General features: G+C 44.9%; 1 protein-coding gene and 1 non-coding gene across 4 annotated transcripts in view; both read left to right on the top strand.

Moving 5' to 3' along the window:
- Window positions 1-14,965, top strand: part of DCLRE1C (DNA cross-link repair 1C) — a 30,061-nt gene that overhangs the window by 2,609 nt on the left and 12,487 nt on the right. Inside the window, exons 3-9 of one of the 3 annotated variants that reach the window (XM_014570507.3) lie at window positions 1,570-1,654; window positions 7,184-7,243; window positions 7,901-7,956; window positions 10,177-10,278; window positions 11,898-11,970; window positions 12,233-12,373; window positions 12,991-13,092. In XM_014570507.3, the coding sequence (XP_014425993.3) occupies window positions 1,570-1,654; window positions 7,184-7,243; window positions 7,901-7,956; window positions 10,177-10,278; window positions 11,898-11,970; window positions 12,233-12,373; window positions 12,991-13,092 (619 nt within the window). Of the gene's footprint in view, window positions 1-1,563; window positions 1,679-7,183; window positions 7,244-7,900; window positions 7,957-10,176; window positions 10,279-11,897; window positions 11,971-12,232; window positions 12,374-12,990; window positions 13,093-14,965 lie in introns of those variants that run through there. The other 2 variants (XM_075926099.2, XM_075926102.2) reach the window with 2 other exon arrangements.
- Window positions 1,773-1,939, top strand: LOC112544813 (U1 spliceosomal RNA). Its single transcript, XR_003088146.3, has one exon. It is a non-coding gene; the product is annotated as a U1 spliceosomal RNA (small nuclear RNA).

The raw sequence follows: 14,965 nt of genomic DNA, 5'->3' as shown, positions 1-14,965 counted from the left end.
TGCCACCCTGCACTGGCAGGTGGAACCAGTCCATGAAGGACCCCTTGTAGACTGGCTGCCTGCCACTCTATGCTGCTGACCTGTCCATGGGGGACCCAGGCTCAGACAGAGTCCATGGGATGCGGAGCAGCCTCTGTTAGCAGGGAGCTTGGACTCCCTGTGGACAAGGGCTGCTTCGCAGGAGCCTCCCCTGCCCCACCTCCCAGCTGCTGCCGCTTGTGATAGAGGCAACAGCGCGGTGGTGACGGGTAGCAGGTGGCACCATGGAGCCAGTGCTGGAGGAAGTGGCTTTTAAGCTGACTCCCTCCTGCACCTGCCTACCCCACCACTGTAGAGGCAGAAAGTGCATGGCCTACACATTGACATCCATACTCTTATGGGCTGGGGAAATTCAAGTCTACATACTTTCCTTGAAAGGTGACTTGGACCTAGAGACAACCCCACTGCAGCGATCTTTTCTTTTTTTCTTTTTCTTTTTCTTTTTCTTTTTCTTTTCTTCCAATGCTTGCATTTGCACTATGATTCTTCCACTTTGTTTCTCTGCCAACTCTCCCCCCCCCCCCGGTCAAGCAGCATTACATTAATTTTCACAGTATGTGCAAAAGCTGTGTTTCTACTTTTCTAATAAGAGTGTAAAAGTTCAGATATTGCACATTGTGTTATAATTGGAAAGAAAAGTTTATTACATATTACACTAGTCAGGATGGAGGGGATCCCATTGTGTAATGTGCTGTGCAAACACATAGAATATACAACTTAATTTAATACAAATAGATATAGCAATGTCAAGGAGTGAGATAAGGGGAGGTAATGGTACAGGGCTACAGATGTTTCTGTAGACTAGTTTTGCACGCAACTTGCTATTTTTGTAGATTTTTTAAAAAAGGAGCTGTGGACTTTGTAGTGATGCAATATGAAAGCCTTATCAACCTGAGTTTGGATTGGCTTCCACGCAAATCATCCCATTTGAATGCCAGTTAAATATCATATAGTCTGTATATGGCACAATTTCTGGAATAGAAATGCTATCCCAAATGCTTATGGGATAGTTGACAAGATAGTCAGAGGCAGCAAGTGTGGGGAGAAGAGGTGGGTACTTAAAAGTGGCAGCACTGCTCGGAGCCCGATGTCAGCTGGGGACTCCCATGGCTCAGTGCGGAGTGCTAGCTTTGAAATGTACAAGACTCTCCAGCGGGGGCTCTTGTGCACTTCCCGCTGGCCCTGCTGGGGCTCTTGTACATTTCAAAGGCAGAATGTGGAAGTGCTTATCGACTAGTTGATGGAAATTCCATCGATTACTCAACTAGTAAATTAATCGCTAGTTAACATCCTTAGTTTGTACTTTGTATTACTTTGCATATAAAGGTAGGAGTGTTGGCTACTGCAAGCCCTACAGTATCATATTCACAGAGGGAAATAATTTGTAATATGATATAAATAGCATTTTTATATTCTAACTAAAAATGGAATGACTTCTATGGTTTGGTAAAAGTGAGTGCTGGACGCCTTGATTGTTCCATGTTTTCTGTTTTGAAAGCCTTACTGATCTATTTTCTTCTCTCTGTGCAGTTTGAAAGTTCACTTGTACTGTTCACCGGTAACCAAGGAGTTGCTGCTGACAAGTCCAAAATACAAGTTTTGGGAGAATCGTATTGTAAGTTAACATTTGCATGTTAATGTGAGTGTCATTAATTGTTAATCAATCAGACTTTATACTTTTCAAAATGATGACTTGGAGGAGGAAGAACTTTTACTTCAAATTGTCCAAAGCAAAATTTACCTGGCAGGGAAGGAGATACCATGATCATGAGGGTGGTTTTCCCAGGGCCCAGTTCATCCATTGCACTGCAGATGTGCCGACCACTATGATTTATCCAAATGCAGGAAACTCAACTGTGTAATTTGTGGTAGTGGGGAATTGCATTCGCACTTTCCCCTGGAGGGGAAAAAAAAAGCCAGTCTCAGCGGTGATGCTGGCATCCAGTTCTGTGTTCTGTCTGTTTAGTTTCCACACCACCCCATCCCATTCTTTCACAGGTTATGGCTGCACCACAGATTACTTTGGTATGATTTATCACACTCAGGGATATAAGTCTCACCCCTTCCCCAGAGTGTGATGTAAGTTCCACTGACCTAAACTCTGGTATAGACCATACTACATCAGTGGGAGAGCTTCTCTTGCCGACATAGTTACCATTTCTCACAGAGGCAGGAGCTATTAATCTGGTCGGAGAGCTCTCTCTAATCAGCTAAAGAGTCTTCACCAGAAGTGTTACTGCAGTGCAGCTGCACCACTGTAACTGATGTAGTACATTGGGTCCCTGCTGTATGTCAGGATTGTTCTTGGAAAGGATGTCTGATACCAAAAGGATGTGTACTGGGGACCCGTAGTGCAGCAGTGGTGTAGGCAGCGGGAAACACTTGTAGGAGTGGGCAGTGACGGAGGTGTAGGAGTGATCTGGTTGCTCCTTCCCCCACCCTTCAGCTAGTTTTGCGGGGGAGGAGGAGAGGACAGATGCTCTTACCAGGGGATCCCAGAAAAATGAGGGGGCTCCATAAAAATGTGCCCCCCCTCAACTTGGTGTTCAGGACTTGCCCCGCTCTGCCTAGCACTCCATCTGTGGCATGGGGGCTTGGGAGCTCTTGCGCTTCAGCCTTGCTTGCTCAGCAGAAGGGCTGGCTGAGCAGAGGGGGCCCAAACCCATAACCCTGCTCTGACTAGAGTACTGGTACTGGGCAAACCCCTATGCCTCGACCCCACCCCCCCAGCTGGAGTGCCGATCAGGTGGTGTGGGGCAAGCACTGAAGCAGGAGAAGAGCTGGGACCAAGGAGGTGGGATAGGACATTAAGTGGCCCACCTGTGGCTATGCATGTCTGTCCATCATCAGAGCACATTCCCCTATTGATTCATCTCCATCCCAATCTGTCACTTGCAATTTACAGTACTGCTTGGGCAGATTGGGACTGAAATGAATCAGAATCCGTTCCCCAAGGATGAGCAACAGATATGCAGAACAATAGATACGAAACTTACAATGGAGAGACTTATACTGTGGACCCACTGTATAGACGTTACCTCAGTGTCTGTTGTGTGCTCTTTGGAACTGCACATTTATATCTATTCAGCTAGTAGTTCTGTCTTTCTCATCACAAACTTATCAGTTCTCTTGATTTTTCTCTTTTAATCTCCTCTAATCATGATGCTGTGATAGTTGGGAGGAATGCTGGCCAGCACTTGGTGACTACAGGGTTAAACTCAGGTACCTCGGGGGTGTTGTCAGGAAGCCAGAAGAACCAATGGGATCCAGTGCTGAAAAGTGTATTGTAAAGATTACGTGCTTGATGTTTCTCTTTGTGTGAGTTTTAAGCCAGGAGTTGGGGAAAAACAGGATGATTTAAATCCAGGCAGAGCTACCATGTTTCCAAGGAGTACAGGGCATGGAAGTGGACTGGGCTGTGAAGGGATTGTGAGTAAATGGGGGAAACTGGTATATTTAGTCTGTCAGGTCATTTTCTTTGTTTCGTTAAGCTTCTCTGTGTGATATCCATGTGCCGTGCCTTCCCTTCCCCAGTCACTGTGTCCAAGCTGCAGCCCGAAGAGACTGTTTCTTTGTGTTTTATTCTGTTCCTTTCTCAGCTGTTTTGTAACACCCACCAACCAAGTGTGCTTTATTAAGTATATCTTTTTGTTTTGTTACTAAAATCACCTTTTTTAAGGTGATGATTTGATTCTTGTGTCCTGAATACTAACAGGAGATCTGCTTAGACTCCGCCGCCACTGCGGCTTTGCTCCCGGTGTCCCTGGTCTGCTGGAGACGGTTCCCAGCAGACCAGAGGCACCGGGAGCAAAGTGGCAGCGGCGGCGGAGTCCCGCGCCTCTGAGGCTTCTGCCGCTGCAGCTTTGCTCCCGGTGCCTCTGGTCTGCTGGGGACCGTCTCCAGCAGACCAGGGACACGGGGAGCAAAGCTGGGGAGGCGGAGGGGTCCCGTGCCTCTGAGGCTTTGCTGTGGCAAAGCCGGGGAGGCGCGGGACTCCGCTGCCGCTTTGCTCCCGGTGCCTCTGGTCTGCTGGGGACCGTCTCCAGCAGACCAGGGACACCTGGAGCAAAGCCGGGAGGTGGAGCGGTCCCACACCTCTGAGGCTTTGCAAGAGCAAAGCCTCAGAGGCGCGGCACCCCGCCGCCGCTGCGGCTTTGCTCCCCGTGTCCCTGGTCTGCTGGGGTGAGGGTGCAGCTAGTGGCCCTCCCCCAGCAGACCAGGGAGACGTGGAGCAAAGCCCTGGGCCTGTGGTAGAGCAGGTGGGGCGCTGCCGGTTGGTCCTGCAGCACCGCTCTGGGCACTACTGGACCAACCCGGCAGCACCCCAGCTGCTCTGCCCCAGGTCCTGATTCAGCCGCTGCTGGTCAGTTTCAGCAGTGGCTGAATCAGGACGCCTGGGGCAGAGCAGCTGGGGTGCTGCTGGGTTGGTCCAGTAGCGCCGAGGGGTGCTACTGGAGCAACCCAGCAGCACCCCAGCTGCTCTGCCCCAGGCGTCCCCAAGTCAGCCGCTGCTGAAACTGACCAGCGTTGACTACAGGAAGCCCGAGGCAGAGTTGCTCTGCCCCAGGCTTCCTGGAATCAGCACGCATCAGTTTCAGCAGCAGCTGACTTGGGGAAGTTTGGGGTTCTTAAGTTGAATCTGTATGTAAGTCAGAACTGGCGGTCAGTTTCAGCAGCGGCTGAATCTGGACGCCAGTTCCGACTTACATACAGATTCAACTTAAGAACAAACCTACAGTCCCTATCTTGTACGTAACCCGGGGACTGCCTGATCTATATTCTTGCCTCTGTGATTTTCGATCAACACATCTGACACAGTGGTTTTGACCCACAAAACTTTATGCCAAATAAATCTGTTAGTCTGTAAAGTGCCACAGGACTTGTTGTTTTTACAGATACATACTAACGTGGCCACCACTCTGAGAAATATTATATAGTTTTTAAATCTTTTGATAGTTCAAGGTGTTATGAATTTTGCCACTTGTGGTGTTAATACTACTAAAGTGACATACGTTCCTTACATGTCAGCTCCTTGCATTTTTGGCATGCATTTTGTGGCTAGGTAATGTACAGTTTTAATACAAGTCTATGTATTTTGTTTAATCTTGGCTGGCTAGCTCAGAAATCCACCACGTAGCTTTGAGATTGTTCACTCACCATACGCCATAGATGTCTTACAGTTTTATGTTTAATGGTTTGTGTGTATCAATAATACAGGACCACGATGAGACAATTTTAGTTCTGTTTAGCTTAATAAAGGCAAGGCAGGGGGTGACTTGATTACAGTCCATAAGTATGTACATGGGAAACTAGTAAGTACAGTCTAGTGGAGAAAGATATAGCACAATCCACTGGCTGAAGGTAAAGCTAGACAAAAGTGTACATCTTATTGCCAGTCTGAATTTAACAGTGAAAATAATTAACCTGTGGAACTATTTACCAAGAATCATGGTAAATTGTTCATCACTGACCATTTTTAAATCAAGATTGGATGTTTCTAGGAATTATTTTGGAGCAGTTCTATGCCTGTGTAATACAGGAAGTCAGAATGGCCCCTTTTGATCTTTGAATCTGTTGTTATAACAAGCCTAGAATGCTGTGCAGGTTGGTTGCTTAGCTAAGAAACTGGGTTATCAAGTATTGCAGCTTGCTCTTGGGGGGATGATTACTCTCTCTCTCTGTTTCTTCCCAGTATTGGATTTTTAACCTCTGGAGACCAAATGATCCTCTCTGCTTTTTGGCCTGGAAATATTTGGGAATTGAATACTGGCCAGAATTGAATAGGGTTGTAAGTGACTAGTCAACTATCCAATAAGCATATGCTTATCAGAGAGAGGCGGGAGGAGGGGAGCAGGAGCTGGTGCTGGGGGGAGCCAGCTTAAAAACCAGTTCCCCCCAACATTATCTCTGCTGGGGGTGGGGAAGGTAGAAGCACAACAGGAAACGGTGCAAGCGGGGACTGAAGCAGTCTCCACTCAGGCTGGTTCTGCTGCAATTCTGCTTTTGAAATGTACAAGAGCCCCAGTGGAGCTCTTGTAAATTTCAAAGCGAAGCCCCCGGTAGCCTGCACTCCCTGAGGGGATTCTGCTTTTGAAATGTACAAGAGCCTGGCAGGGCTCTTGCTACAGTTCAAAGGCAGAAATGTCCTTATTCACTAATTAATTGAATAGTCAATGGGATTTCCATTGACTGTTCAATTAATCTAAATTTAACATCCCTAGAACTTAACAGAAAACTTGAGAGCAGCAGAGGGGGAGTCTAATTAGCATCCTCTTTCTCCTTATCAGTAGTTCACAGGGTTTCTGTACGGTATGTTTGTTTGAGGCACCGAGGGTATTTGGAAAGAGGATGGGGCAGAATAAGGGGGTAAACTATCTCCATGTTAATATGTAGAAATTCTAACAGCTTGATTTCTGAAAAACTGCTTTGTGGCTTCTTCCTTCAGAGGCGAGGGGATAGAGTTCAAGAGTCAATGGGAAGATAAAAGAAGCTGTGCTGAGGTGGCAGACTTAAAACTCCAGAGTTCTCAGAGAGTAACATGTTGGTGCCTTCTGGATTTTCTCTTTTGGGTCCTTAATGCAGAAAACCAAGAAGCTGCTCTCTGATCCAACTCTTGTGGGACTTGTGATCAAATCATGACAGTTCATATTGAAGCCCCAGCCCTGGAGTTGTGTTGCTTTATGAGAAGTGGCCTATCTCATGTTTGTGGGGTTTTTTGGGCAGAGGGGTAGAGTGTGTGGCAAAAAGAATCTGACTTAAGGCTGCCTGTTTATGTCGTTTTTTTTAAACACTTGGGGCTGGTGGCATTGCAGTCTCAGCCAAAAGCAAGCCATATAATACAGAGAAAGTCAACATAGCTTCTTTAAAAATTTCGGATGTCAGCTGTAACAGTCTCTTGATCCAGATGTGCTCAGCTTAATCAGAATCCATCCATTACATTTACAGTTGTCAGAATATATTTTTTCCATTGAAATTGAAAATACAAGTTTTTTGAGCGGTTTTATTTGTTATTGTTTCTCTGCAGACTTGGATTCCCTCTCCTGGGAATGTAGAAGTTTAAGATGTCTATGGAATATCAGCCACCATAAACATACATTAGACACAATGTGTACAGCATTTTGAGGCATTTTTCTGTTTGTTGTAGGTTACCCTTGAAGTTGAAACGCCGACTCAGATTTCTTTACTTGACGAAGCATCTGGTGAGGTAACCATTTTAAAACAAGTATTTTAAACAATCAGTTTCAAGTTTTAAATAAATTAAAGTTGATATTTAAAAATCATAAATGTAGCTTTTTTTGCTCCCTTTAAATGGATAGAAATGAGATTTCCCGCTGCTACACCCTGTGGTTAGCCACTTAGATTTCCTTCCTCCATGTCTAGATCACTTATTTTTATCCTCTGCTTAGTGTTCTGTCTTTCTGCTATATCTGTGTTCTCCAACCTATTCTTTCGTCTCTCGTGATTTTTCCATTCATGAGTCTTAGGTTTAGCTCATTTCAAGGCTTGTTGAACTATATGCTCATGTGCACAGCATTTTGTCCTGCACATTCTGTCCAGGGACAGAAAAATGTGTTTTGAGATTGGTCCCTCAGTAAACAGGTTTGAAGGAACAGGAGAGAAGGGGAGTATGATTTGTCTTTGAGTTTCTGTGGGAGCTTTTATCAGTTGCTAGCAGATGACAGGAAAATCGCTGCCATCCAGGGTCTAAGACCAAGAAGCAGGAAGAATACACCTTTCCTTTTCCAAGAGCACTTGAAGTGACTATATAAACCAGTACACTTTTATCACTGCTGCTTCCAGTGTTACAGGTATCATCCCACAGCACTAACAGTAACCTGTTAAAATATTTCTTGATTTCTAGAAAGAAGATATAGTGGTGACACTCCTACCAGCTGGTCACTGCCCAGGATCGGTCATGTATGTGCTGTCAATAGATTCCTTATTTTTTAATATATAGAAATTTTTTTTGTACGACTGAGATCACTAATTTCTTCTAGTTAGAAAAGTGGAAGATTAAGTCTCGTTTTGAATAGTAGCATGAAGTTATAGCAGCTCAGTCATCTTGGTCTGGAGCACAGATGGGCATGACAGCCTCTGTGGACTGGATCTGGCTTCCCTGTCCCCAGGATAGTTGAGACCTAGGGACAGGGGAGTGCGCAGTCTCCTCCCCTGCCAGCAATGCATGGCACAAGAGGGAACAGTCAGCTGTTTTGAAACAGCCTGGGTTCTTCCTAGCCGCTGCGCGCCCCTGGCAGGGCAGAGGGCAAGGCACTTTGCGCACTCCACCTGCCCCCAGACCCTGATTGACCTGGGGGCAGGGGGAGTGTGCAAAGTGTCCTCCCAATGCAGCGCCTAGAGGGAACTGCCAGCAGTTTTAAAACAGCTGGTGTTTCTCTCTAGGCAGTGGGGGGGGAGAGGTGAAGGGCAAGACTTCATGTTCCCCCCACCCCCAGGCCAACCAGAGTCCGTGGGCGGGGAAAGCACGAGACATCTCCTGGCCCTGCCCCCTCTTGACCCCGCCCCCTCCAGGACAGCCCAAGACCACTTTAGAAATTTATGAAGTGGCCCCCTTTTAAAAATGATTGCCCACACCTGGTCTGGAGACAAGTGGTAGAACAGTAATTTGTTCTGAGTGGAGGAGTTAGGAAAACAATGCAAAATTAGGAATCATCATACATCAGTTTGACATGGCTTGGGAATTCTGCTGTTGACTTCATTAGGAACAGCATTGGGTCTTAAGAACTCAGCCCTGAGAAGGTACCAAGCACTTGAGCTTCCTGCGATTTCAATGAGAGTTGGAGGATTTAGCACCTTGCACGGAAGCCAAAATCTTTTTAGATTTTAAGTAGGGATGTGAATGGTTAATTGGTTAACTGGCCAGGCAACCTGTGGAGTGATGTAACTGGCCTGCTCTCGTGGGGAAATAGTACTGGTTGAACATAACAGTTAACTCATTAAACGGGAGTTTACTTCTCCAGTTTTAAGGCCAGAAGAAACAATTATGATCATATAGTCTGACTCCTGCATAACACAGACCACGGAATTCCACCCAGTAGTTCTGCACCAGGCCCAGTAACTAACTGAGCTAGCGTTTCTTTCAGAAAGACTTCCCATCTTCATTTTTAAAGAGGTAAAGTGATGCAGAAGCTACTGCATACCCAGGTGAATTGTTCCAGTAGTTAATTACTTTCATTGTTAAAAATCTGGCTTGTTTTGTTTGAATTTGTGTAGCTTCAGTTTACATAACTAGATTAAGTGTCTGGGTTTGTTTTATATCAAATAATACTCCAACATCAGATATAGTTTCCCTGTCTTATATTAAGCTGCTTAAATCTTACTGTAATTCACAGTTGACATGAGAGGTGTTTTGCTTGGAAAAGAATGAGATATTCTAACTGACATTAAAAGAAAGAAACAATCCTTTTAAACTGTTCGGGGTGTGTGTGTGTGTGTGTGTGTGTGTGTGTGTTCTCAGTTTTTCCTTGTTACAAGATTCTTTGTTAGTCTTAGTGAGACACAACATACTTTTCCCCACTCCAGCAATTAAGTAACTTTTAGATAATGCAAGAACTTAGTAAAATAAAGCATCCTCTGCTCCAGTAAGATATTATAGTGAACTTGTTTAATTTTAAGTCTAGCTTTACAGGAAACCCCCAAGTTGCGACCTCCCTCTTCCTCCTCCCCCGCACTTACAACCATTTTTGTAAGTGCGGAAGGAGCCAAAAAACCCCAACTTACGTCAGCCCGCATTTATGATGGCACATGACGCCTATCGTAAATGAGGGTTTGAGTTACAACACCCCCGGCTTGTGACGCTTCCCCAGGAACCGCCTGTAATAGTACATTTTTGGGACTAGTGGCTACAATATACATATGGGCCCAAATTCAACCTTTGCTAATACCCATCCAAACTCCACCATCTGCAGTGAGGTTGGACAGGTGTGAAAGCAGACTTTGATTTACTGGGCCAAATCTAATATTTCTGTAATTCAATTTTAGTGAAATTACTCCCAGGTTACATCTGGCCAATTATGTTTACTGCATTGTGAGCTTTCTCTGAAACCGCATTTGCATAGATGTCACCAAATAAAATAAAAGTCCAACAACTGCAGTACTTTGTGTTGCTTTCATTTCTAGGTTTCTATTTCAAGGCCAAAATGGCACTGTCCTTTATACTGGAGATTTCAGACTAGCAAAAGGAGAAGCAGCCAGAATGGAGCTCTTGCATTCAGGGACCAGGTATAAAACTCATAAAAATCTTAAATTGATTTATTTTGGTGTGAGTTCATCTGGATGTGAAATTTAGACAGGCTCTCTAGTCATGGATGTTCATGATTTATGCCCTCTTTTCCTTGCAACTCCCAGGTAATTTGTGATTTTTTTTTTAAATGTAGTTCCTAGTGTGGTAGTTCTATAACTGACTCAGAAATATTTCCTAATAACTTTTGATAAGGAGGCTGCTTTTCACAGATTTGTAAACTGCTGCCATGGAAGCTAGTTTAAAAAGCTCACTATGTTAGTACTATAAGAGTCTACAGAAAAATCTGAAATAAGACACAAATCTAACTTTAATGTGGTGTAAAATGTACTACTACATTTACCAGTGTTGCAATCTGAATTACAGGCAGTCCCCGGGTTACGTACAAGATAGGGACTGTAGGTTTGTTCTTAAGTTGAATCTGTATGTAAGTCGGAACTGGCGTCCAGATTCAGCCGTGCTGAACTGATCAGTTTCAACAGTGGCTGAATCTGGACGCCAGTTCTGACTTACATACAGATTCAACTTAAGAACCCCAGGCATCCCCAAGTCAGCTGCTGCTGAAACTGATCAGCAGCTGATTCCAGGAAGCCCGGGGCAGGGCTTCCTGTAGTCAGTCACTGGTCAGTTTCAGCAGTGGCTGACTTGGAGACGCCTGGGGCAGAGCAGCTGGGGTGCTGCTGGGTTGGTCCAATAGCGCTGCCGCTCCTCGGCGCTACTGGAGCAACCCAGCAGCACCCAAGCTGCTCTGCCCGAGGCATCCTGATTCAGCCGCTGCTGAAACTGACCAGCAGTGGCTGAATCAGGACGCCTGGGGCAGAGCAGCTGGGGTGCTGCCGGGTTGGTCCAGTAGCGCCCAGAGCGGCGCTACGGGACCAACCGGCAGCGCCCCAGCTGCTGTACCACAGGCGTCCGGAGCAAAGCCACGGAGCATGGGGGCAGCGGGAAAGCCCAGACGCGCCGTGGCTGTCCTGCTGCCCTCGGGCTCCGCGGCTTTGGTCTGCTGGAGACCAGGGAGATGGGTCCCGTTCGTAACTGCGGATCCGACATAAGTCGGATCCGCGTAACTCGGGGACTGCCTGTATTTACACTTTCTTCCATTGACTTTATATATCAAACCTCTGAATCTGTGGTTTTGATAACAGCAGTGTTAATGACAGTTTTGCATGTATTAAAGAAAACATTGGAAATCCCTAAATTTCATAAATCACGGTATCTTGAAAATCACTGATAGACTTGTTTCTTCATTTGTAGTCTGTATGTTCATATTCACTTACAGGCTGAGAATATCAGTTTGCACAATGACATAAATACCATCATAAGTAATAGTACTAAATAAGATCTATGTATTGCTCGGCTATTCTAATATCTATTTTATCTGGAGTTTAAACTAAAATATTGAATTGCTTGTACTTTTGCCTAACATGTAGGGAAATTGACTTGTTACTGTAATCAGTTTAGAGTTTGGCCTTTTGACTGACGATTTTCCAGAATGGAATTAACCCCCCTATAAATATTTCTGACTAGATCAGTCTGTGGAGCACACCTTGGTATCCTGATACAGTATTTGATATGACAATATCTCAATTCTCTCTTTCAGAGTGAAAGACATTCAGAGTGTATATTTAGACACCACTTTCTGTGATCCCAGATTTTATCAGATACCAAGCAGAGTAAGTGCATTCACACATTAGCTGGAGGCACATAAAGCCATTGATGTAATTTATTGGTGTTTTGTTTTTGTATAATTCTGAAAGGCAGCAATTATTTTTAACACCTTATCTAAAACAGTGTTTCTCAACCTTTTTTGTGCTGGTGATACTCTTTGGACTTAATTTCTTTCTTTCTTTCTTTTTTTTTATGCCCCTCCTTCCCTGAAATCTAGTTAACTTGGCTACACCTGCAGAGTTAAACAAACTTTTCTAATCTTTTTAGGAGGAATGTTTAAATGGGATATTAGAGTTAGTGCGAAGCTGGATCACTCTGAGTCGCTATCATGTTGTATGGCTAAATTGCAAAGCTGCCTATGGATATGAATATTTATTCACAAACCTCAGTGAAGAACTTGGAGTCAAGGTAACACTTTCATAATAACTGCTTTATAAACAACCTCAGTGCTGATTGTGAGCAGTATACTGAACTGGAAAATGCCCATTCAGAGGATTTCTACAGTACGGGAAAGGTTGCGCGCTTTCACTATACTAATGGTAACCTGGTAAAGGAGTTTTTGTGGTGCATAGTAACAGTGCCAACTAATAAAACACTTTTGACTCTGGAATTCAGAAGTCAAAGTAGATAGCAGCCACTGAAGTTAATCTTGACTTTTCAAGAGACTCATTCTACCTTTTACCCTATAGCAGTCCTGTGATGCCCTGTAAGGAACTCTGTAAGCTGCATATGAGTAGTAAGATCCTGGGATAGGTGGGTAGTGAATGTCACTGAGTGTGTTCAGGGAATTCCTATCTTTCCTAGAATACGTCTGCCTGTTGTAGACGTTGGCCAGCAATGTACCAAATCCTTACCTCTACTTCTCTTACTGATAATATCTGAATAATTGCCCATTCTCCTTTTCTTGATTTCTGCTAGTATTTCTGATAGCATATTTACTCCTGATGAGCAGTTATTTGGTGTATTCTAACTCCAGATTGTTAAATGCATGAAGCCACTTACAAGACTAAATACATTGTATGTAGGTCCATGTGAACAAACTGGATATGTTCAGAAACATGCCGGAAATCCTCTACCATGTTACCACAGATCGACACACTCAGATTCATGCATGTCGACATCCACGGGTGCGTATCATTTTGTAAATGAACTGCAAACTTTCTTTTTTAAAACATGTGACTGTGGACACTAATATTAACAGTCTCGAGCAGAGATCCCCTCGAGGAAGCTCAGACAAATTGAAAGCTCAATCCTGAGGGGAGTAAGAAGTTGAGCCAGTAGTTAATTGACCAAAGTAAAGGAAATGTTAATTAGACAACAAAAGAATTTAGTCTCGTATTTAAAACCTAGTTATGACACTTTGAGAGGGTACCCAGGGCTTGAAGCACTTCAGAAACCACCTGCTCTTAGTGTGAGGAAGTCTGGTTTATGCTTGCTATTGATCTGCTCCATTGGCAACACAAACACTTCCTTCGTAGCCTATTACACGGGCCAGACCATGTTCTCTTTCTACAAATTAGCAATAGGCAGATCCTGATCCACTGTAGTATTCATGAATTTGCAGTTTCCATAGAAACCGTACACCGGGGTGGGCAAGATACAGCCCACAGGGCAGGTGCAGCCCACCAAGCCTTTCAATCCAGCCCTGGTCCCCCAACCCCTCTCACACCCTAGCCTCCTGCCCCAGGTCACTACCTAAGTCCTCTGCATCCTCTCCCGTCGTGCCCCCCAGGTCACAACTCCCTCCAGTCCCGGCACCCGCTCCTACTTTTCTCTGACCAAAATCCTCTCCTGCACCCCAATCCCCTGCCTCATGTCACAACTCCCTCCACGCAAACTCCCTCTGAGACCCCACAGCCTTTCCTGCATCCCAGTCCCCTGCCCTGAGCTCCCTTCTACATCCAACCCGCATCCCAGACCCTCTCTAGAAAAGTGCAGCTCTTGATCACTTACAAAAATATTGATCACCCATCAAAAATTACTGCCCACCCCTGAACGAATTCCACTCAGATCACCACTGAACTTGCCACACAACATTTAGATGTGTTTATAGTGAAATTCACTAGAAATTTTATATAACAAGCCACAGAGATTCAATTCATAGCTGGTAGAAGTAATTAGAAATGGTTCCATATCTGTATATTTTAGAAATGTCTATCAGTTTGTGAGTCCATTTGTTCAGAACTCCTAAATGGTAAGAGCTAGAATCACTCTATTAGGAATGCAACTTCCTCTTATCCTAACTTAAAGCAAGGTCAGGGTTTGGTTCTGCCAAAAAGGAAGCATCAGGAATTGGGCTGTTTTCTAAAACAAGAGAGAGGAGGGCTGCAAATAGGAGGGGCACAGAAGAGGCTTTACTATCTTGCCTGCCACCTGACCAGCCCCAAGCCCTTTTTTCCCCTTCTGGCTCGTGGCCGCAGTTCCAGAGGTGGGATGGAAGGCCCTGGGGAGCGGGGAGGTGGAGAGACAGAAGGCCCTTGGCAACTGGGTTTCGGGGAGAAAGAACCCTGCTGGATAGGACCCCTGCTCTGAGTCCCTCCTTATTCTCCCCCCCCAACCCTCACTTTCGCACCTCCCACACTGCCATCTCCCTGCCCTGAAGGATCCTGGCAATGCCCAGTAAGTCTTGGAGTAAAATGCATGATGTGATTTTTATTTTTATAACCTAGACTTAAATAACTAGGTTCCATTACATCTTGTGTAATGCTTGCCCAAAGTCCTTTTGGTGTTCTATAGCCAGGCTGGATTTGACCTTCTTTCATAAGACAAACACGCGGTTAGCTTGTCTCCTTGGTGACGGTTCCAGAGTGTCTCTGATATTCCTAGACTTATCAGAAAAATCCTTTGTCCTTATTCCTAAAACAGGACATCCTTTGCTGATTTTTTTTCCTTATCATGGCTTTCCTTTCTTGTTGATTTGTTAATCTCTTGATTAGCTTCAGCTCAGTGTAGACATGTGATGAGGCAGGACAGTAAACACATGATCTGACAGGGAGATAG

The sequence above is a fragment of the Pelodiscus sinensis genome, chromosome 1 (genome assembly GCF_052426305.1).
Source record: "Pelodiscus sinensis isolate ZL-2025 chromosome 1, ASM5242630v1, whole genome shotgun sequence".
Lineage (NCBI taxonomy): Eukaryota > Metazoa > Chordata > Testudines > Trionychidae > Pelodiscus > Pelodiscus sinensis.
This window is presented reverse-complemented; position numbering and strand designations above follow the sequence as displayed.